A 22550-nucleotide genomic window follows, 5' to 3' on the forward strand; every position below is an offset into this window, starting at 1 on the left:
TAAGCCAGATATGTAGTCCATCAATCAAAGCTGGACCTTTATTTTGTGATGGTCTCCGATGCAAAATATAAAGGGCCTTCAAGAACTTTAGCACCATCAGAGCAGTTTAAAAATTTCCCTTAAGCAATCAATTATAATTAATTTTGCAGGATACTTTAATACTTTTTAATTTTTAAAACAAGCTCATTCCGTTTTCAACCAGGCCCACAATGGAGCGGGCTTTGTGGTGAGAGAGGGAACCACCCTGAAAAACTCTTGGGGTTACCTATTAAGAAATTCAGAATATATTGAGCTAATTGTATGTATACGATCGACCGATTTCCATAATTTTTATTGGTTTGGTTTGGGCAAACGAGACACATGGACACTGCCAATGGAGAGAATTCCTCCCGGGAGGATTTTTATGGGAAACAGCCAAAAAATATCAGTTATTAGAAAGAGTTATAAAGCTAAACGCCGTTCCCATTTCACAAACTATAACCCTACTCTACTATCCTTCATTACAGTCGTTAATACACAAAATAATTGGTTTACCATTTCACAGAGAAGAAAAAAAAGGGGATCAATTAACGGTAAGTGTCACTTATCAATAAGTAAACAATAACAAAACAAACGACTTCCTTATTTCCGTCATTTAATAATTGACCCTATTCGAATGTTATCTAAACAATACATAAATACAGTACACAGGGAATTGACAAAACGCCTTTTTTACAATTTGTTAACATTCTACATTAGTTTAAAGGACCTACTTTACTAAATTCTTCACTTTTGTCTAAACGAGAAACAAACGACTTATTACAGCTCTAATTTCTTTTTTTCTGTTTTTTTTCGGGTCAGGCATTGTTTTCTTAATCCTGCAAAAGGATATCGTTACACAGCACTTTCACCAAAGAAAGTCGCCATTCCTTTCTGAATCCTACAGAAAACACTGTACAATTGCACGTGGTAAGGCTTTCTACCCCTTCACTCGAGTTACCCCCTATTGTTTAACCCGAAGGCGAGTGATTATTAATAAAACAATATCCCCTCTTGCGTTAATTGTCAGCCATTGTCTTAACTTCTGTTCAATTGATCCAAAGTCGGGGTGTAACCTAACGAAGAATAAAATTTCACTTTCCTCTTCTTTCATGCTGTAGATTGGATTAACCGTGCGATAGCTACGGCTTTTTTAAACCTTTGTACTCCATAATTAGACCGTACACTTTCACTTTTCTCGATTATTATAACGATGTATCTATACCTTGTGTATCGCCTGTGTTTAGAATTGTCTTCTTTGTTATTGTAATAGAAATTAGATCTATTGTCCGTATTGGAATTCGTATTGTTTTATTATACCTCTATTTAGTACATCCCCAATTACGTGTAATTTTAAAATACAGCCAAAAAAATATATACATATTGTAGTGTTATCTTCATTAACCACGCAGAATAATTTGCATAAATTTCGATTTCTTATCATAGAACCGCACGTAGTTTCAAGTGTAAGAGCCGCATAATAATAATGCCTTTAATCTTTATTTTTCTGTGTAGAAACAAGTGTTAAGATATTTGCTCTTGTACTACTTACGATAAAACAACAATAAAATGACGTTGGCTGGGGGAAAAAAAACGCTCACGAACAAGAGGCCTTCTAGGTAAAGTGCTGTTTAATTACCTGGAAAAAAAATTATTCTATTGATGGCATCTGTTGACAAAAGCTTCATTAAAAAACCCTTTGAGCACTGTGAATACAAGTGATAGAAAATTAAGAATCAATAGAATGAATGTGCATTTCCCAAGCAATACGTGAGTACCATTTTTTTTTTCAATGGGTCTATTGGTAAATCAAGGGAAAGGTTCAATAGAAGGGTTCATTTAGCAATGAAAAACCATGTATTTTGTCTACGGTTCCTTGTTAAAACATTTCAATATCATTCCGTGGAAGAAATGTTATACATATTCAATATGAATCATGTGCAATACATATGAAATATAGTCCTACGTATTGTATTTCATGGGGAGAAATGGAAATAGGTGTAAACAAGCATACAAATGTGCTAACACTGTGGTTATGCCCTTACGAATCAGAAATCATAAAGGGCGCATTTGCAAATTTATAACCATGAAAATGTCCTTTTGCACTCATTTACGGAGCCATTTAAAGATATTTTTGGCATGTTAATGACCTTTAATTTTTCATCGATGTAAAATCCGAACAATTAATGATGCGTTGAACAGCGGAATCTGATTTTTTTTACTCCGTTAAAGGCACTCTCAGCCTATTCGTTACACCCATACAAAACGAAAATGTCCTCGCGCGAGGTCATATACCCCTTTTTATACTTTGCTGCCATCTGTTGACGGATCTTGCAATTAACTTGTGTTTTTTTTTTTACTCAGGACACTTGAAGTGCAGTTTAGTCGTCAGTATAAACCGAGCTTAACCGTTTTCTGTCAATTTGCCCGACTCTGCATCCTGCTTTAACCCAATTGGGCCTCTTATTAATGAGATCACGCCCATATAAATTCAAAAATGTTATATAACATGTACTTGCAGCATGGTTAATTAAAGAAGAAAACAATGAAATCTCATTTTATGAAAAGATATATTTAATAAATAAACATTCAACTCTTTCTTCACAATCTCTGGCAGTTTGGAATGACTTCAAGACATTTTTTTTTTTTTTTAAATGCATTGACAAACATATCTGCACTTTTCACAAAACATGGAATGTTAGCTTTAAAAGAATTTACAGGAATTTTGATTTAAAATTTTACACACCAAGAATGTTTTATGATATATTTTTTTTATGTGCTTTTTTTTTTGCCAATTATTTGCCATTAATGGAATAATAATTCTGAATGATTAAACGTTATTTGTTTTTCTTTCAACCCTTTGCCTTCGTCGCTCCCTTTCGGTGCCTCGCGTCCTTCGCTTCCGACATTACTTTTGCTTCTTTCTTCCTTCTTTCTTCTGCTGCTTTAATTTCTTCTTTTCGTCTCGCTTCCTGCTCTTCTCCCGCAGACTGTACACCAGCTTATATCCAAAAAAACCTGTAAAAATATAATAATATTGTTATTTTAGAATGTTGTTACTGAAATTTAATCAACTAACAAAGCAGCTGGTAGGCTCTTTATCTTGTGTAATATTTTCTCACCATATTTATAGGGTTTTATATAAATAACACATTTTAAAAATTATTGAGAAAAAGCTAACATCTGGATTTAATGGATCTGAATTTGAATCTGGAAGCACTCAATATAATTCTATTTTTTTAGATTCTTTTTTCTGAAAAATTTAAAATAAAACATTTTTATATACAAACATTGATCAGCTGTATTTTCTCTCTCTTCCTTCCTCACAAAATTTTCCTTAAATCTCCAACATTTCTACCGTCCAAGGCCACGGCAAAATGCAATTTAAATCTGCGCACCTGTCGGTAAAACAAATAAGAAGACTGGAAAACTGTGACCTCCTTTGTGTCAAACAGATGGAAGATTACAGACACGCCATACTAAATAAGAACCAAATGTATTATCAAATGTGTTTTGTCTCTTCGGAGGGGTAGATACGGCAATCGACTTAATCGGAACATAATTTAAATAATTCATTTTTAGAGTGGAAGGTCACAATTATTATTTCAATCGCATCCTCCCGGAGCAAGCTCCCGGTATAATTTTTATTTGCCAGAAATTTCGGTGCGGCAATTTAATATTGATTACAAAAGCAGAATTAGTATTGCAACTCTTCCAAAAGCAGTTTTCGGAAGTGATAAATTATTTGCAAAGCGTGCAATTTAGAAAACTAATTATTAATCATTAATTATGTGAAGAAAGAAACTATAAATTATTACTACATATTAAACTGTATGCATTTTTTTACTCTTGCAATCCTTATTCTGTGTAGTTTTATAGAATTGGAAGGTAATTAGTTTCTGTAAAACCTTTGTGAAGTTAGAAAAATGATAAAATTTTAATGTGTAAAGTTTAAAATTACTATAAATAATAAATAATTAGATTCTTGCTGGAAACGATTATTGTTGATACCGAATTTACAATGCCGCTTATCCATTAAGTAAAGTGATTTCGAATATTAATGTCGACACAAAGTAGTTTTTACCGCATTTCAAAAATAGCATTTTAATTGAATAAATCTTGAAAACATGCAATTAAAGTAATTTATACATTAATAATCACTTTAATATTTTTTTAAACCCATCAGACAATCATTATATTACTACATGTGCTAGCTTTAAGAGGATAAAAACAATAAAAAAATCACATTAAACATGCATCTAATTGATAAATGTAATACTTTCCTAAAATAATTGAGTGTATAATGCATTAAAGATAAAATCTCTCTCTTAATTATAAGATTGTATGCTTTATATTATCTGCAGATGCTGAAAAATGAACCAAAATCCTCACAAATATGTTTACATGCTTTACTTTTTAGAGAAATTATTATCGAAAAAACTTATTTCTATTCAATTTTAAGCTGTATAACTGATAACGCATTCATCAAATTAACCAAATTGGCCATATACCTTTTGAATAACAGACCAAACCCTATCTTGCTTCAGAAAGGGTTTGGTCCATATCGTTTCTACGGAAAATTTGCTACGATAATTTAAAAGAATTAAAATATTGAATAATAAAAATTAGGTCATATTGGATCAGTTTTCTTTTAAATGGTACATATTAGTATGCAAAGGGTGTATCTGAAAATTGAGGAGGACATATTTCAAGTAAAATAGGTTATTTTAAGCATTTATATCATATTTTAAATAAAGGTGTAGTCAATAATAATATAATGATTATCATCATTGTAATATTTACTTATTCTCATTAGTGATTAATGAAAGGGTCAAATATTGTTTAAAGGCAAAGAATTGCCATTACGCACATTTGTAATGTATTAAATATAATCTTTTGTAATAATTAACTATAACTTACGATAATCCTCGACCACTTTTTTCATTTAATGCACTCAATTTTGGTTAGAGACAGCTCGGAATACTGCATAGTGTATCCAGTATTCTGTGCCATACCATTAAGGTACTGTACATACAGTATTCTGCTGTTTATCCTCATCCAGAGGCTCAGTGGTTCTGCCAACTAGGATAATAAGAGAGGGTTAGCAGCAGAAAGCATACACTAAATCTTATTGATCTCTGTAGGCAAGTTCGGCATCAGCAACCTCACGCTACAAGACAATAATTATCCAAAGAAACAGTACTAACAATTTAAAATTACTTTATCTTATAAAATATATGGCACACCTGGCATGAAAAAACTGCATCAACATCCCACAGCATACCAAATGTACTGTACATTACTAATAAAAAAAAAATAGCATTTATGTATGACAAACAAGCAGACTATAATATACACACATTCTAAATTTTCCATAACAATGCACTGACAGATTACCTAAAGTATATGGGTATTTTACATAACAATTATAAACTATATGGCAGGATATAGATCTAATAACTTTTTATATAAATATTACTAAATTATTATTATAAGAATAAATTAAACCAGTTTATTTTATCAATGATTATGTCAAATATTATAAAAGTAACACATTTTTATATTTATATAAATATTTAAACTTATATATTACAAGATACACATATAAAGAATTGAGATTGAAAGCAAGCACTGTCAAGATAATAAAGCATGTGTATTTACACTTTACGATGAAATTTCCAACAAACCAGTAAGTTGCATTATAAAATTTACTCTGTCTAATTTCCTATCCTTCATCGCTTCGGTTTGATTTATCTTCCGTAAAGAACCGTCGGCATCATTACCGACAGCTTTAATAAATCCGAGACGTAATAGCAAATTTTAATGAGAGACAAATAGAAGAATTATATTACAGATGATATTAGATATTTAGCATTTACAGCTTACTAGTTTCAAACACCCAATTTTGTCTGTCTATCAGCATACACGAGCATACGTGTGATCGTTGATCCCTAGGTGTGAATAAACTGTGCGACCTCATGCAACGCCAGAAAATGGGTGCAAAATTTACACAATTATACATTGTTTAGCATGCTTCTTGCACAATATACATGTCTCTAGCCTTATCAGAGTGTAGATAAGGCTATAGACAAGTATATTTTTACATTTGTGTACCTCATAAACAAACTATTTTAATTGAAATCTCAACAGGAAGTAGCATAATAAACAACCTGTGCAAGTTACATTATTATCCATGAAAGAATGTGTAAATTGAATGTGTAAACTGTGAAATGATTCATTCATTAAGCACATTTAGAGTAAATCAATGAAATACAGCTGCATGGCAAACACATGTTACTACAGAACTGCAAATGCCAGATACCAAAGGGTAATTTAAAGCTATAAATTAAGATTTATGGTCATTAAAACCAAATTAAGACATGATAAACATTAAAATATGGAAGAATGTGCAAGCTGGACCCAGCATGGAACAAGATTGCACATTTAAAAGACGTTTTCCTTACTTACTTATCAATCCTACAACAACAACAGCTGGAAATATGAATACCCAATTGTTAAAGCCGTGTTGTATGGGTCCTTCGGGATTATCTCCGGCTAAATCGACCATTTTAATATCATAGATCTTGGCTTGTTTCCATTAATTACTTCATGCGGTTTCTATGACGTGGCTCCGGTCGCGCACGCAATGCTTCCTGGGTAAAACTGTCCGGCCCTCTGCTGGTTTCAGCTCGCATTCTACTCTAATTGAACGTAATTCGGTTTTGATAGAATTGTTATGATCGACGTGCATTTTTTTTTTAATACGAAATTATTAGTTAAAAATATTTTATATTTTGTAAATTTTCTTTTCAAATTTTTTATTTATGGTATTTTATAAGGAATTAATCTGAATTTTTAGAGTGGTTTTGTTTCTTACAAACTCTTCTAATATATGAATTAAAAATAACTATTTACAGCGAACATAATTGTATATACGTGTACAGTAGATAATTCACATACTGTATTTTCATTTTTGTCTTTTTTCTTTCTGTGAGAGCTTACAATCCTTTTTACTGTGCCCAATATGAATTCGGTCGAACTCATAATCCGGACGATCGGGTGGGAGGCCCACCAATGAGTAAGCGGTTCCGTTTCCTGAAGACTGGTAGTTCGGTCGTGGTTTCGCGCCTCCCTAGGACGGGCTAGCCGCGTGGAGTTTTCCAGGTTTTCTCCACGTTTGTAACGCCTGAAAAGAGAGGCCAGTTACCCTTAAAAAGACCACCCGGATGGCATCATCCCCCTAGACAGATCGCCTACGTGTTTCGTGGCCATAAATTAACAAAATAAACAAACAAACAAACGATCGGGTGGGAGGGCGAACCCGACATGTCATGAATAGCCCGCACAAGAAAAAGTTGAGTTGTTCGTCCGAATTTAGTTTCAGGTCTCTCTTAGTGGTAGGCTGAAGCCTTAACCTTCTCGGCCACCCGACCTTCTTATTCGGCTGCAATTTAAAAAAATTGTAGACCAATAAATTTCCTCTGTCGTCCGTCCGTCTGCCTTTCCTTAATCTTGAGAACGGAGCTAGAAAGATGAAAGACGAGAAAAGTCATCGTAACCTTAATGCCAGAAGGCCCCGATTAACTAAAATCTTTCGATGCAAACCGAAAGTCACATTATTTCAATTCAAAACTTCCCCTGAAAGTAGTTAATAGATGACCGGCACGACTGTATTGTTAAAGGAAAAGTATGATGTACAGGGGCAAGCCACTACTAATTTGAGATGAACAGCATATATTTTTAATTAAATATATTAAAAATATGATTGAAAATCGCAGCCCGCATTGTGACGATATCACAATAAATGATTGCCCATGATTAATTAATTAACATTACAAATAATTCGAAGTGACGGCCGGATGACCGAGCGGTTAAGTCATCAGCCTATTATACCGGGAACCGGAATCGCCATTTTCCTTTTAGTCAAGGGGCATGGCATTTGTGTTAAGCAAAGGTAACGAGTTGAAATATTCCAACTCGTTATGTAAAAGTGATACTACGAGATGTTGCCAACAAGAGCGCTGTAACCATGGTCACAGTCTATGTAGTATATTCTTGATTTTTGGTTCGAACCCTCGAAATTTTACTTCGCTTTTGTGTATCTTTTTATGTGTAACGTTATTATTTTATTATCTCATCGCATTATTAGCATTGTTATTACTGTTATTATATCTCACGTTTGAAGCTTATAAAACAAGAAATTAAATATCGTTGCGTCATTTCTTGTTTAGCGAAAACAAGCCTCTGTAGATTTAATTGTTTTACGCCGTTAAATAAGACTTTTATTTATTCACATTTATTTTCATATATTTTACAAATTATTTCCTCACAAACGAATAAGCTTCAATTTTGTTCATCTCTTTGAAAGCTTAAAACCTCCCGTGCTTTTTGTCGGAAATTTTGCAGGGAGATTTGTTTATTAGGATTCTAAATCGTATTATTGTCAAACTATATGAAAACACCGTTTTGATAGTGTAAGAGCTGTTCACTTTCAAGTTTCTGTTTCGAAATTACCAACGCATTTTACTTGTAAAGTAAAAAGTGAGATTTCGTTCATAGTACGAAAAAGAAATGAATTTGAATATGTATTCAGTCTTATCATTTGGCACAAAGTATTATCAGAGGATTTTAAAACTTTCTCCATTTTGTGGGCATTAGAAGGGCTTTTTTTTTAGCAAACCTATTATGGATTCAGCGAGGCTCACAAGAAGACAGCCGGGTGATGGAAGACACCGTAAAATTCCTGTGATTTTTCGATATGTCCAGATTAGGTTCCGGTTCCCTTAGAGAGATAGGCTGGCATCTTAACAGCTCGGCCATTCGGCCCAATAATTTATTATTATAAAATTTAGTACATACAAACGCGTTATCTTGGCCCCGCACAATGCCCAAACCCAAAGGACTTAACCACTCTATCGCAGGTTCTTACATAAAAGTTACACGATTGGTTTTATTAACCAATAAGCATTCACGTAATAAAAGTAATGTGAATAGCTTGATCTTTGGTTACTAAAGTTTTCCCATTATCGATATTTAATTTTTAGTGTTAGTGTAAGTTATCCATTACGTATTCAAACAATGGTATTTTATGCTTTTTTTAAAATCATTTAAAAATAATTTTAATACAGTAGAGCGTCGTTTATCCGAATCAATTGGAGACTGGGGTTGTTCGGATAACTTATTTTTCGGATAACCAATTATGTACGAAAAAATATATTAATTTATCCCGTGTTGATATTTTCCTCCGTTGCGTGTCACTTCGCGTTGAATTTTCGTCGATGTTAAGCCTAACGAAGACTATTGTATTGTTAAAAATTATTTTTTTGTTTTGTACAAACAAAATAAATATATTGAAAAATATAAAAACAATAAAAAATTATACTTCAGAAGTTAATTTAGTATCAAAAACGTAAAATATTTGAGTAGCCGAAGACATAGCCAAAGATTACAGGGCCACAGCACTGGCGAAAATTGAAATTTGTCGACTGGAATTCTTTCGGATAACCGATGTTTCGGATAACTGATCTTCGGATAAACGACGCTCTACCGTATGTTAAACCCATAAGTAGATTTTGCATCGAACCAAGCCAACAAAGAGCTGTATATTACACAATTAAATCCCTTAATATAATTTCTATTTGCGTATATGTTTTCCGGCGATCTCTTTAGCTAAGATGGCTGCTTTGAAGGACGGTACGCGTCGGATATAATGAGCCCAAGCCAGGCCCCAGTGTGAACCTGGCCGAACTCACTATACTATAATTTAAAATATCCTCTAATTGCCTACAATGCGAAAAGAAATAAAATTTCGATAATTTAATATTAATTCCTATCAAAGCTGTCCGGTTATTTTATTTTTATAACAACAGATGGCGTAATAAGAAAAAATTAATGATGTCTATATGTAATTAATTTTTAGTAAGATTGTATTTTTTTAAAATTAATACACACACAATTTTTAAGGTAGAAAAGCATCACTATATAAAATATTTTATTATGAAATAAATTTATTTTTTAAAAAAACCTAAAAAATAAACTCATATAAGTACAGTAATGACGTTTTATAACGTCACTAATTAATATTCAAATCAGGTTAACTCTTAGTTTTCGAGCTGACATTACGCAATTGAATTCCATTTTCGGGCATTATTTAATGAAAATAATTTTTAAATACTTAATTATATAGCACCGTGACGAAGTAAACACTAATTATATTTAAAATAAAACAATTTTATGTCTTCCTTTTTCAAGGTTTCTTCTAGCTTCGTATGTTATCGATTGAGAAACTCGGCACGAAGATACAAGAATATCAAATCATTTTATGACCTTGATTATATAAATATAGAAGAAAAAAATAAAAGGAAAAACCTGTTGCTGATAGAGAAGTTTCTGTTTGATTTCCTACACAATTGAATAAACAATAATAAAGATTGAATTAAACTATTTTTTATGGCGAAACTTTTTTGTTTTCGGGCAATGATCGGACCGAATGTTCGAATTTAGAACCACGCGATTTATCTTCACTTAGAATAAATTGCCACTGAATTATATCGCTCGATCACTTATGTATTTGATATAAAAGAGTCAATGTTATGATAAACAGTGATAAAACTATCTTATCATTATCTTAATCGATTGAGCAAACTTCCGAGTTACCGCGCCGATAGTTTCTAAAACGGTTTTTATTTATTTTAGGAGCGTTTCTATATAAATCACGTATCCGAACTCGAATCATAACAACAACATCACTCTCTATAATTATTTTTATGTAAATGTAACCACGATATTGCATTTAAAATGCTTAAACGGAGAAACTTTGATCGGTTTCCGGGCGTTTCCGTCACATAAACCAATCGGCTTGATCGGTGAATTAACAAATCATCATACTTATTTAATTCTTCAAACCAGAATTTTATATTTAATTAAACTTTAAAACGAGGGAAACAAGTCGCCCGAATGATAAAAAAAAAAAAAAGCAAAAAGAAATTAAGGCAGCATCCTCTACCGACTACTAACAACTCTCTATAATCGTGCATCTCTATTAATTCTTTCATAACACGGAAGGGGTTTATAAATATTAATTAATAACTGGCACGGAGATATATTACACCCCCGACGTGAAACACGATCCGAAATTCGTCATAATTGGCAATAACAAAAAAACAAAAAAAAAAAAAATTGATTCGTGATTCGGATCAACGACGTTTGATTAAGCTCGAAAGGGGGCGCTATTAAACAAAAATGTGGATAGCGTTATGTTTACCGAGTAAAAAGTCGTCTGCCAGTTGTAGATGTCAGGTGAGCTTATAAAAGTAATTTATATTCGGAACGTTGGCGGTTTATTTTTTAATCTAAAACACGTATTTAATACTTTAAACGTAAGAAATTACTTAATTTTAATGGTTTATGGAGTTATTTCGTGTTCAAGGTCACGCGCACCGAATGCCAAACGATTTTATGAATGAGACTTTGCACATTTCCTCGGCATGTAGTAACCCCCGTAGGCGTTAAATTGTTAATTATTCGTCTGTTTCTACGTTATTCGGCGCTTTAAATGACGTTTTTACAAATTAGAAACGTTTTAAATCTAAATTTCTTCGTAAATATGAATTTAGAACCCTTTAAATTCACAGTACCAGTCGACCCCCTATAACACTGTTGATTATTCCGTTTTATATGAATTCCAACTGTGTTATAGGGGGGTCGACTGGTATATGATTTCACTCTTTCCCTTCCTATTACTTTCTTAAACAAGCCAGGTTTTTTGTTTATTAAGCAGAATTTTTTAATTCATTCTCTTATGTATTACTATTTAAAAAAGCATTCCAAACTTGGCCAACGAGAACCTATTTGTACCCAGGATTGGGTGATCCTGTATTATGTTATGTGCGCCATTCTTTGCCATTGAGAGGGTAAGTTGGGGATTTTCCCCCACAACTGGAGAAAACTTGGTAGCCCAGAATTGCGTGATCCTGTATCATGTGATGTGCACTGTTCCTTGCTGTTGAGACGGTGAGTTGGGGATTTTTCCCCGTGACAAGTAGTCTGTAGTGGTTTCTCCCCCGCAAATTAATGTGTTTACTAATAAAAAATAAAATCGTTAAAACATTCTATACGTTTCATTTGTTACAAAAGTAAATGATGCAAAAAGATTCGGTCGATCTTTGGTCCGGTACGATCTACCGACCCTGCTGGCTTTTGTGCACGCCGGCCAAAACTTCCCACAAAAGTTTCGGTATTAGCCCAGTCCTAGATCTATTTTTTATTTAAATATTTCCAAATAATTCTGGAACTATTTTATTTTGTATATAACAATTTTATTATAAAAATTTTTTAGTCGTTAATGTTTTGTTTTTCTGGACTACCGCTCGAGGCATTTAACGTCACTCTTTTTTTTTTTTTTTTTTTAATAATTCTTACTTGCAACAAGTAAAATAGGGATGATTAGGCATAAATTTTAAGTAAATCTTGCTTAACTTTACAGTTACGACATTAAATGTCGTTTTCTCATTTTAAAAACATTACGAGAGGATAATGTTTCGTCGTGGAATGTCAAACGGAAATATATATTTTTAAAAATACAGAAGAAGAAAAGAATTTTTAGTTTTTTCCTCTTGGTTTTATCTTTCTCGACAAAGTCGTCACGCCAGTAATTATGCAAGGAGAATAACGGCGTTGTTCTTTCCTCCCTATCTTCCGGCAGTAAGTCAAAGTAAAAAACTTTCAAAAGTTATGATTACTTTTGTATTAAAGTGATTAGTATATTTTTATTTAAAGATGATATTGTACGTCAATAGATCTATATAAATATTTCTCCAATAATGCATGATTTATCTCCTTCCGGTATCTTAAGTGGGATAAATCTTCTTGACAGGTTCCTGATATGTAACTTATGATATTTATTGACTAGTCGATTCTATTTTTGATTTGATGGTCTGATCGTTTTAAAAGTGGTTATGTAAACTGAGTAATCCAGCAAGGATCGAAAGGTAATTTCTTCGCGGTTTAAAAATAGAAAAAGTGCGAAAGGCTATCTGGCTGATAAAACGCGGATCATGTGTTGAATTATCCAATAAGATAATTTTGTTTTTATCTAATCTCTCTATATTTATTCGATTCTAACCATTTATTTATGTTTTATTTTTTCAGAAAAGAGTCTGATGATTCAGAAAGAAACTTTACTTTTTATATTGCACTTCTATAATATAGGTAAATTATTTTTTGAAAAATTAATTGTGCTTATTTGTTAAAGTTTATTTAGATTATTACATGAATTTTAGGAAATTCTAATGGGTAAACGTGTTAAATAATTGAGAAAGAATAGACGGGAAAGGGTTTCAACATAAAAGCTTGCGTTATCTCTATTTGCGTTTGGTTTATAACCTCTGTAAAGATCTTTGTATAATCTAAACAAATTTATACACTCTTATGTTTTTAATTTAATATCTAAAAAAATATGCAGGCTGGCATAAAAAATTTAACTGTGATAAAGAAAAAATTACATTTAATTAACTAAATTAATTACAGAATACATTTTTACTTCTATGCTTTATCGTGTTTTTGTGTTTAGTTTGAACACCTGTCGTAAACTGAATTTAGAAGTGCATCTACAACATTAAATGCAGTTAACTGATTTTTGGGCCATTCTATATTCATTATATTAATTATAAATGTAGTCGTTCACTGAGATGGTCCAGAAATATACCAGTTAATAAGTATACATAATGGATTAAAATAAAAATTTCCTAGATTTTATGCTTAGTTAATGAGACATGATTGTAATTATTCCTTAATTTAAATAATGTATAGATTATATTCTTTAAATGGAATAATTTTTAACATAATCTGCATAATCTACAATAATGTGTGCATATTTTATGTAATATTTTCGTCTATTAACTTTTACTTTCCCGGCTGTTATATGTAATAGAGGGAAAGTATGGTGATCGATCAAAAAATGACCCCCTCTCCAAAGATTTTTTGGACTCGGGACACTTTGAAACATCAAAATGCAAAAAAATTTGGGGGCAATTTCTGTATATGTGGATGTTAGTGTATGTATGTGGCACGATTTTGTTCACCCTCTTTGAAGCTTAATAATTCCTGTGCATTTCGTCAAAAATTTTGAAATTTTGCAGAGAGATTTGTTTATTAGAGGGATTGATGCTATCAAATTTTGGTGGTTAAAGGTTGAAAGAGTGGGGAGATAATGGGGGTAGTGTGTACCAGTATTTCCAGTAGGGTCTTGTATTTAACAAGACCCTACTGGTTAAACCATTTTACTTTGTACTAGCATTTACAATTTTCTATAAAACTCATCCCTACCCTCAAAATTAAGCTTCTTGCCATTTTATAATAATTTATTTAAAACACTTTATGTTTTTAACTATCATAATAGTTGGTGCCACCAAAAATATAAATGTTGCCGGGAAGGTCAAGCAACTTGATGCTGATTTATATACAATAAGATTTAATTTTAAGTGTTGAATTTAATCATTATTAAATCTTTTTTTTTGAGACATTTTGCCTTGTAATCAGATCACAACACTATTCTAATTTGAATAAAGAATTAGATAAAGAGAGAAAATTTCTAAAACATTTTAACCTTGGTTGGACTATAATATTTTAGTATTTTCATTTGTCTGATTGTTCGGATGGCGTTGTATGTTTCTGATCGTATTTATATATCTATCTAAGCTAAGTAGAATTTAAGTTCAAATATTAATTTTATTTACTTTAAAATTATTAATTTTAAAATTTATATGACATCAGGAGTGTAGAAAATGTAGTTAACTGGTTTTTGGACCATCCTTTATAAATTATATTACTGAAAATATTAGCATAGTATCAATAAAATATTTATAAATAGCATTTTATTAAAAAAACAACAAATCTAACAATTATAAACAGTGGATATTTAATAATAAATAGCAAAATATGCTACAAAACTATGTATTATATGGATTTGTCCAAGAATGAATTGTTTTCTACTGAATAATTAGAGTATGTAAGATTAGTTTGTACCTTAAATTAGCTTAAAAGAAATTTTAATTTTTTTTCTCTTAGTAAAACGATTTATTAAATGTACAAACCAGGAGATTTCAAATTATTAAACAGATTTTCTAAATTAGTAGTTTATTTTATAAATTATCAAATATTAAATCTATCTTTAAATATATTTTAATAGTTCTAGGAAAATTCAACTCTTGCAGATGGCTAATGAATGTAAATACATTTTAATATTTCATTTATCCCAGTAATGAGATTGTTACCTCGTGACTATTAAATTAGCAAAGCTTATTGAGTATGGTAAAATAATGGCTATTATATATTTTAAATTAGAGCTTGACCAGTTATTTATACTTATATAATAGAAATTCAACAGAATTTTCTTCTGTGTGTTCTCATATCAACAGGCTGTGATATTAAAATCTGTAGTTGTAATCAAGTTTGCTACGTCAACTGCCTTTAATTGTATCTAATCGTTCCTATTGTAGAAAGGAAAACTAGCAAGAGAACATATCCTCGACTGCAATTGTAGAAGTAGAAATTGATTTCCTGTACGTAATTGCCACCTTTCTCAGATATTTTTCTCTGTATAAACACAGCTGAATATACTAGTGTTCATATTTAATTGAAATTATTATTTACAAGAGTAATTACTAAAAATCTCGACTGTTATTTTAATTATTTGTCCTTTTATATATTTTATAACTGTAGCCGTAGCCGTATTTTAAAATACTGAAGGGTCATTAATTTCTTGCTTAGAACTCAGTTAAGAATATTTTAATCAAAATTATTTTTGATCTGTCTAAAATTACCTTATATACATATATATATATATAAAAATTACATCACGTGGATGATAGCTCTACATAATATAAAGCGTTATAACAGTAAAATTAATACTCTTCAATATAATTTATGTTATATTCTACAGTTATATAATTTGTTATACATTTTCTCTCAAAATTTCTCGATTTTTGAATACGATTTTGTTTTTAAAGCTTTGAATATGATAATGAATCATATAATATTCCTCTCATTATAGCTTCATAATCATTATCAAACACTTATCTAAAGCTTTAATTAATATTTATAGTAAGCATCAGTAAGTTTGATAAGTATATTGATAATTTGTTTTGTAATTGTGTATCAAATTTAAAATTAAAACCAAATACAATATTCCATTTTTAGTAAATAAATATGTACATAAACTAGAAAACATGTAAAGGTATTCATAATTGTGTGGCTAGAAAATATGTAGTTGATGACCTTCATTCTTATCTACAGTTGACTCAGATATACATATATAATAATGATGCAAAGCTATAGTCATGAAAAAAATGCTTCCCAACTTTCAATGGTGTATTTTTAATATATATTTTAAAATTAATTGTTTTAAACAGTTTATTAGATTATGTAATAAAATTACACAAGATAATTTATTTTTGTAATACCTAATCCCAACTTACGTAACAGATTTTACAGTAATTTATATAGTTTAGTTGTATGACAATGAATTATAAATTAGCCTTTTGACTCGAATGACTTCTATTTTGTTAGTAATTTTTAAAATTAGCTTCTTCCAACCCACACAAATGCATATAAAATTGTAATATTGAACTCATTCTTGGAGTCATTTCTGTGTTTGTTACGAGTTTAATGTGAACGGACAAGACGTTATCTGTTTTGAATATGATTACTGTTACTCGGATAAATGGATTTATTCATTTTAAAAAGTAAGTATATCTTAATCTTGTGGATTTAAACTATTTAACAAGCAAAATGCTTGCTAACTCGATTTTGCGCAACTTCAATTTTGTAAGTATCTCAGTTTTGTGTAATGTGGTTATACAATTTTGGCCTGATTCCCAAGAACGTCACGCACAATAGATTTCCTTCATCTGTCTTCATGAATGCCATTCACCCTGAACTTTCAAAATTTAGAAAATTATTTTGTGAATGAAGCAATGGGTTATATAACAAGACTGTTTAGTAACATGTGCTAAAATAGTTATTGGGAATTGTTACTGTTAAACAAACTTTACTACTATGTTTTTTTTAAATAAACCTTGTATACATGGTTAACTGAACTGAACAGCTTAATTGTTTAATGGAGCAGAAAGCTACTTTTTCATTATTAAGCAATATCAATTTTGATAGCATGGAATTTTAATATTTAATTAAGGCTTTAGCCATTTTTTTTAATGTTTCATTAATGTCTTTTTTACCAGTTGGAGGCCCACTAAATTGAACAACATGGCTATGACAAGTTTAAATCGGCTTCTGAATTCCAGACATTTACAGCTACTAAATGAAGACCAGTTACCGCCTGACATGAGAGAAGTGGCCATACTGAAAGGTTATCGTCCACCCAAATGTACCATAAAACAGTGTCTGACAAGCATTATAGTGGCGACAAATGAAACTCTGAATATATGGACACACTTTCTTCCGACGCTTTACTTCTGTTGGAAATTGGCTGCTATATGCGATACATTGGACGTCACATCACACCCCTACACTTGGAGTTTCGTTTCTTATATGATAACAGTCTGCACTTATCCTCTGATAAGTGCTATGGCACATACATTTTACAGTATATCTAATATGGCTAGACATATTTGGTTCTTTTTTGATTATGGCGCTCTCAGTTTCTATTCTTTTGGTGCTGGTCTTTTGTACAGAGCTTATGTATTCCCAGAAGACCTTTTAAATACTTGGCTCTCTGATCATTTTCTCAATGTTTGTTTTGCCAGTGCAATTCTATGTATAACTCTAGCTTGTTGGTCACGTTTCATTAAAAACCTCTTCTGGATTAAAGTGTTTCGCCTTGGTGCCTTTATCCTTCCTTGGATTTGGGATAGCATACCCCTGGTTTATAGAATTTTGTATGATTCTAATCCAGATTCACCTTCCACTATGCATTATGTCTGGCAGTTTTTATTTTCCTTCATGATAGCATTTTTTTATGCCTCTCATCTTCCAGAACGTCTGGCACCAGGTAAATTTGACATAATCGGTCACAGCCACCAACTTCTGCACATCGCAGGGATCTTGGCAACAAATGAACAGATGAACGGTGCCCTTTATGACATGACTGTGAGACGCAACAAGCTTGAAAACAATGATCAAATGATCTCTGCTGAATGGCCGGTTTACAAATTCCTTTTCCTCTTCCTTTCCATTATTTTCATTATTTGTGTTTTCAGTATCTATGCCTGGAGAGAGGAAAAGAATGCAAAAAAGAAGAGGCAGTAAAAATGCAAATTTAATTCTTTTTATTTCCAATTCATTATATTTTTAATCAAAGCAACTACTAATCATAATAACAATATCTATTTTGTACTTTTATTTGTCAATAGGCATTTTTGCAAATTTTACATTACGAATTTTCAATGAAACTTGATAATCTTTCGGATCAAAAGGAATTTTTGAAATGTCGTCATTCCTACCAAATCAAAATTTGGTACAAAATCAAATTGCCAAAATTTTAAATTGTAAAAATAAACTTCCACTTTACAGAAGTTTGCTAAATTAACAAAAATGTCTAACTAAGAGCAATATTTTGTTAAACGACATAATCAAAAGTTGTCCAGAATTACAGTAAAGTGATTAAAAAAAATTAAAAATTTGCACAAAGCAAATTTTTATTTTTAAATTTTTGCGCAATCACACATTTGAATCTTGGTTTGCTATGCTCTTGCATAATGCAAAGTCACAAATTTAGCATTGCCGAGATTTAAAATAACAAATTGTTCTAATTGGTTGTTGATTTTTGAGCGTGTTCATCCATCATTTACATTGTTAACCACTCCAAAGAACACTAAGAAAATTAATTAGAAAAATATAGTTTAATCATACTCTATGAAATATATATATACATATATATAAAATTGTTTTTAAGTTATGTTTACAATGAAATCATGTTAATATTTTTTTACATAATTCTAGATTTAAGAATCTGTTAATTCTTGTTTGCCCAAGTCTCACCGTAATCTATATATATTCCAATTAAACTTCCTAGTTTGGTGAAGTGGTAATTCTTATAAACCACAATAGTAATAAACTTTCTAGTCAGATTTATTGTTTTAAAACAATTAAAACATGCTTTTATTCATGAAAGTTTTCTATACAATAGAATTATCTCTTGACAACTGAATTTTTAGCTTCTACAGATGAGCTATCATTAGATATCTTTATGATATTCTCTTATCACAGCTGCTATTGATTTATCATCATCATTGGTTCATTATGGAAGTATAAAATTGTCTTCTGTTGATATTTTGTTCAGTTGCAGCTGCTGGCATTGTTGTAGTCTCGTTGAGACATTATACTGTTGAGTTAACTGACTCTCATTAACTACATGTTTTTTTCTATATGGAAACAGTTTGTCTGTTTCCATCTAGAGAAAAACAATCACAAAACTGCAAAATAGCGTACCTGTAGCATAACATTACAACATAGTATACACATTAGGCTACCACCATAACCTTTAGTTAAATTTTGATAACGTTTACATGTTTTTACTTTTATAAAGAACTTGTAACCGTTGACGTTAAGCCCCGGTTAGTATGCATAACTTAAACCTGAAATCCCCGAAAGGAATACTTTTAACCTACCTCAGTGCAGCTTAGTTTTAATTCATAAAATCTCTTAATGAATATTCTTAGTGTTTATTGCTTCCTAATTGAGTATCCATCATTTTTATTGCTTCCCAATTGAGTATCCACACTTTCTACTGCTTCCCTCATTAATAAATGACTGGGACCAGTCGATGAGGATGAATGAGTATCAGGGATGTATATTTTATACAAGGATTAACTCCACCAATGTAATTTTATCCACAAAGATTTTGCAAAATTGAATTTTAGTGGTTTGGCACTCGCACAAATTACATTCTTGGCACATCCCTTTGTATATTTTTTAGTCGGGCATGCTTCTCCATCAAACTGCAGGTTTCTATTCTTAAAAATATGGTAATCTCTGGCCAAACATTGGCCATCTGCAGTATCTGTCTAACACGTAAGCCATCTTTTCTCACGTAAAATCAGCGTAATGTTGTTTTGGAGACATATACAAACCTTTTATTGTATATAATGCATTTAAATGATTTCTACAGATGTACATAGAGTGTGCAAGTGGAGGATTGTTTAGTGTATAATAATTTTTTATGGATACAAAGAAAAAGCATACATAAACATATATCTAACATACAAATTGTTAAATCTTGATGTGTTTGTAGTTATCTATATTATAGTATATATATTGTTGTTAATAAAAATATTAGTTTTGTTTTCCTATAAAGTGCTTGGACGAAATGAAAACTCTGTTCTCGTCCGAGGATATTTTGTAAGGCTGTATAACCCCTCCACTGTTTTATCTGTAATTATGAACCAACTGGAGTTTAAAGTCTATTGACACTTCCTTACGGTGTGGTAAAAGGAAGGAAAATTATTTTTCTATGTGATTGAGCGAGCTTGTTTGACTAACCAAAATTGACCAAATTGTGTATTTTGATGTTATTGGTTAAGAAAATAAAAGTCTATCTGTCGAAGACCAATAATGCTTCGTTTTGTATGTTCGGTTCAGTTTTGTGTACGCAAAGTGATTGGCCAGATTTAAATTTGTTTGGGTGTTACGGCATAACTAACGAGGTCTTTCCACTTCCGTCAAATAATAGTAACAGGACCTAGCGACTTTGGGCCTTACACTAGAGGTTTAAAGCTATAGCTTAGGTTACATATTACGAAACAGCTTTAATTTGCATAAACCTGGTGCTGGAAAAAACACCAGGAGATGGTTAAAGCTGTTACAGTAGATGCTTCTACGGGAACAGCTGTAGTGCACAAACATAACAGTACTGCTGTATTAATGCAAGCAAATATTTAAACAGAATTTGAAGCTTCCGTTTATCGTTAAGATATTTTCATATATATCGGAACACTTAAGATAACATTATAAGTTGCCTTATCTCGAAAATCCTTTACTTTCTCATCAGAAACTTTGATCCATAGTGATTTCTTCAGAGACACGTGCTCTTCATGCAGGAATACACATGTACACTTAACCGTTTTGCTTATAATAGGTGCATAATATGTGATAAAGATTCTATGCCTTTAAATAAAGATAACATAGAAAATCCATGTCATATACTTAGTCACGTGTTGTATAAATAGCGTCTGATGCAAACGCACGTAGGTGTTCCACGTGACGAAACTACTACAATAACATTTCTGTTGGGAGGAAGCACGAGTTATTGAGCAACAGCTCTTAAAAGTCATTTTTTTGAATTTTTCTGCAACGTACCCGTACACTACCCATCAAGTTATCATATTGAATACCAAGCATTGATAATTTATTTACGTAACGTTACGTACTTGGCAACTCATCAATACATCTGTTTATAACGCGACATATGTGTTTAGGGACGTCATTGAAGGGATTCGTCTTGCGAAACTATGACCCTTACAGCGTAACCCAACCCCTTCGGAATCCGTATTTTACGTTTGTTTTGGAGCGGTTCGCAGATCGTGTCACTTTCCTTAACGAGGAACGTAACACTAGCGCGTCTTTACTTTTCATTCGCGACCCACGTTAGGGAAACTTTTCGAGGCATCGTTTACCCAAAATGTACCTCAGATAGGCTGTGTTTACGTATTCGTTACATCAATTATCCTGCAACGGGTCACGGTACTCGGGTAACCTGTTGCCCAATCGAAAGGGAACTTGCAGACAGTACCCTTTCCGAACCTCTTCTAGAACTTGTTTTTGTTACGTGACACTGCCCCCGATTGATGCGTGTTTATGACGGAAAAATGGAACAGTTTGGCAGAGGTCATGTTTTTGAATAATTGTTGCATAAAAATCATTTCCCTGTTCGGGATTTTTTACGTATTTTCACAGGGATATTTTGACCGCGTAACTTTTTTTTAGTCGCGTAAATTTTCCTTCTACGTTGCCTTAAAAAAAAAAGGAAAAGTGATTATTCAAAATTTCCCCAATTCGTCGGCAGATTAGGAAAATTTCCCCGAATTTTACCCTAAAATCGATCGGAAACTTTACGCGGTGCCAAGGAGACTTTGACACCGTTTTTTTTTTTTTTCCTTTTTATCCCGAAGTGATAACTCGTCAAATTTCCCTATTTAAGCATATTTTGCGATTATTATTGCTGAAATAATTAAAAACTATCTTCCCTTTCAACAAGCGACTTTGATTTCTGCCACCTCCCGTTCGAGCAATTTTTGTAACCTGGTAAAATTTCCCTTCTGGGATGCCTTAAAAAATGATTATTCGAAATTTCCCCAATTTATCGAAAGGTTAGGGAAATTTTACCCTAAAATCGATCGGGAACTTTCACGCTATGTCAAGGTCGTTTCATCGATTTTCTCTCAACCGGAACCGTCCAAATAAGGTTATACGTTTAAGATCCCACTGCAAAAATGAGCAAATTATATTTAGAAAGCGCTTTACGATCCACGCAGGGAGAAACGGAAGATAAAAATAGGAAAAAATCCCCGAAACATATT

At 31.8% G+C, this 22550-nt stretch overlaps 1 protein-coding gene across 5 annotated transcripts; it reads left to right on the forward strand.

The window, feature by feature from the left end:
- The first annotated feature begins 1683 nt into the window (after positions 1-1683).
- LOC111626392 (membrane progestin receptor gamma-B-like) lies at positions 1684-20584 on the forward strand. 5 transcript variants are annotated; one of them, XM_023369754.1, is made up of 3 exons: positions 1684-1788; positions 13168-13227; positions 17256-20584. In XM_023369754.1, the coding sequence occupies exon 3, from the start codon at positions 17281-17283 to the stop codon at positions 18280-18282; it is 1002 nt and encodes a 333-aa protein (XP_023225522.1). In that variant the 5' UTR covers positions 1684-1788; positions 13168-13227; positions 17256-17280; the 3' UTR covers positions 18283-20584. The 5 variants fall into 5 exon arrangements, with proteins under 5 accessions (XP_023225522.1, XP_023225519.1, XP_023225520.1 ...); XM_023369751.1 differs by lacking the exon at positions 1684-1788 and adding an exon at positions 11235-11316; XM_023369752.1 differs by lacking the exon at positions 1684-1788 and adding an exon at positions 12529-12730.
- Positions 20585-22550: the final 1966 nt, after the last annotated feature.

This window comes from Centruroides sculpturatus, unplaced genomic scaffold, assembly GCF_000671375.1.
Source record: "Centruroides sculpturatus isolate CEXI.00-Female unplaced genomic scaffold, Cexi_2.0 scaffold111, whole genome shotgun sequence".
NCBI classification, from domain to species: Eukaryota; Metazoa; Arthropoda; class Arachnida; order Scorpiones; family Buthidae; genus Centruroides; species Centruroides sculpturatus.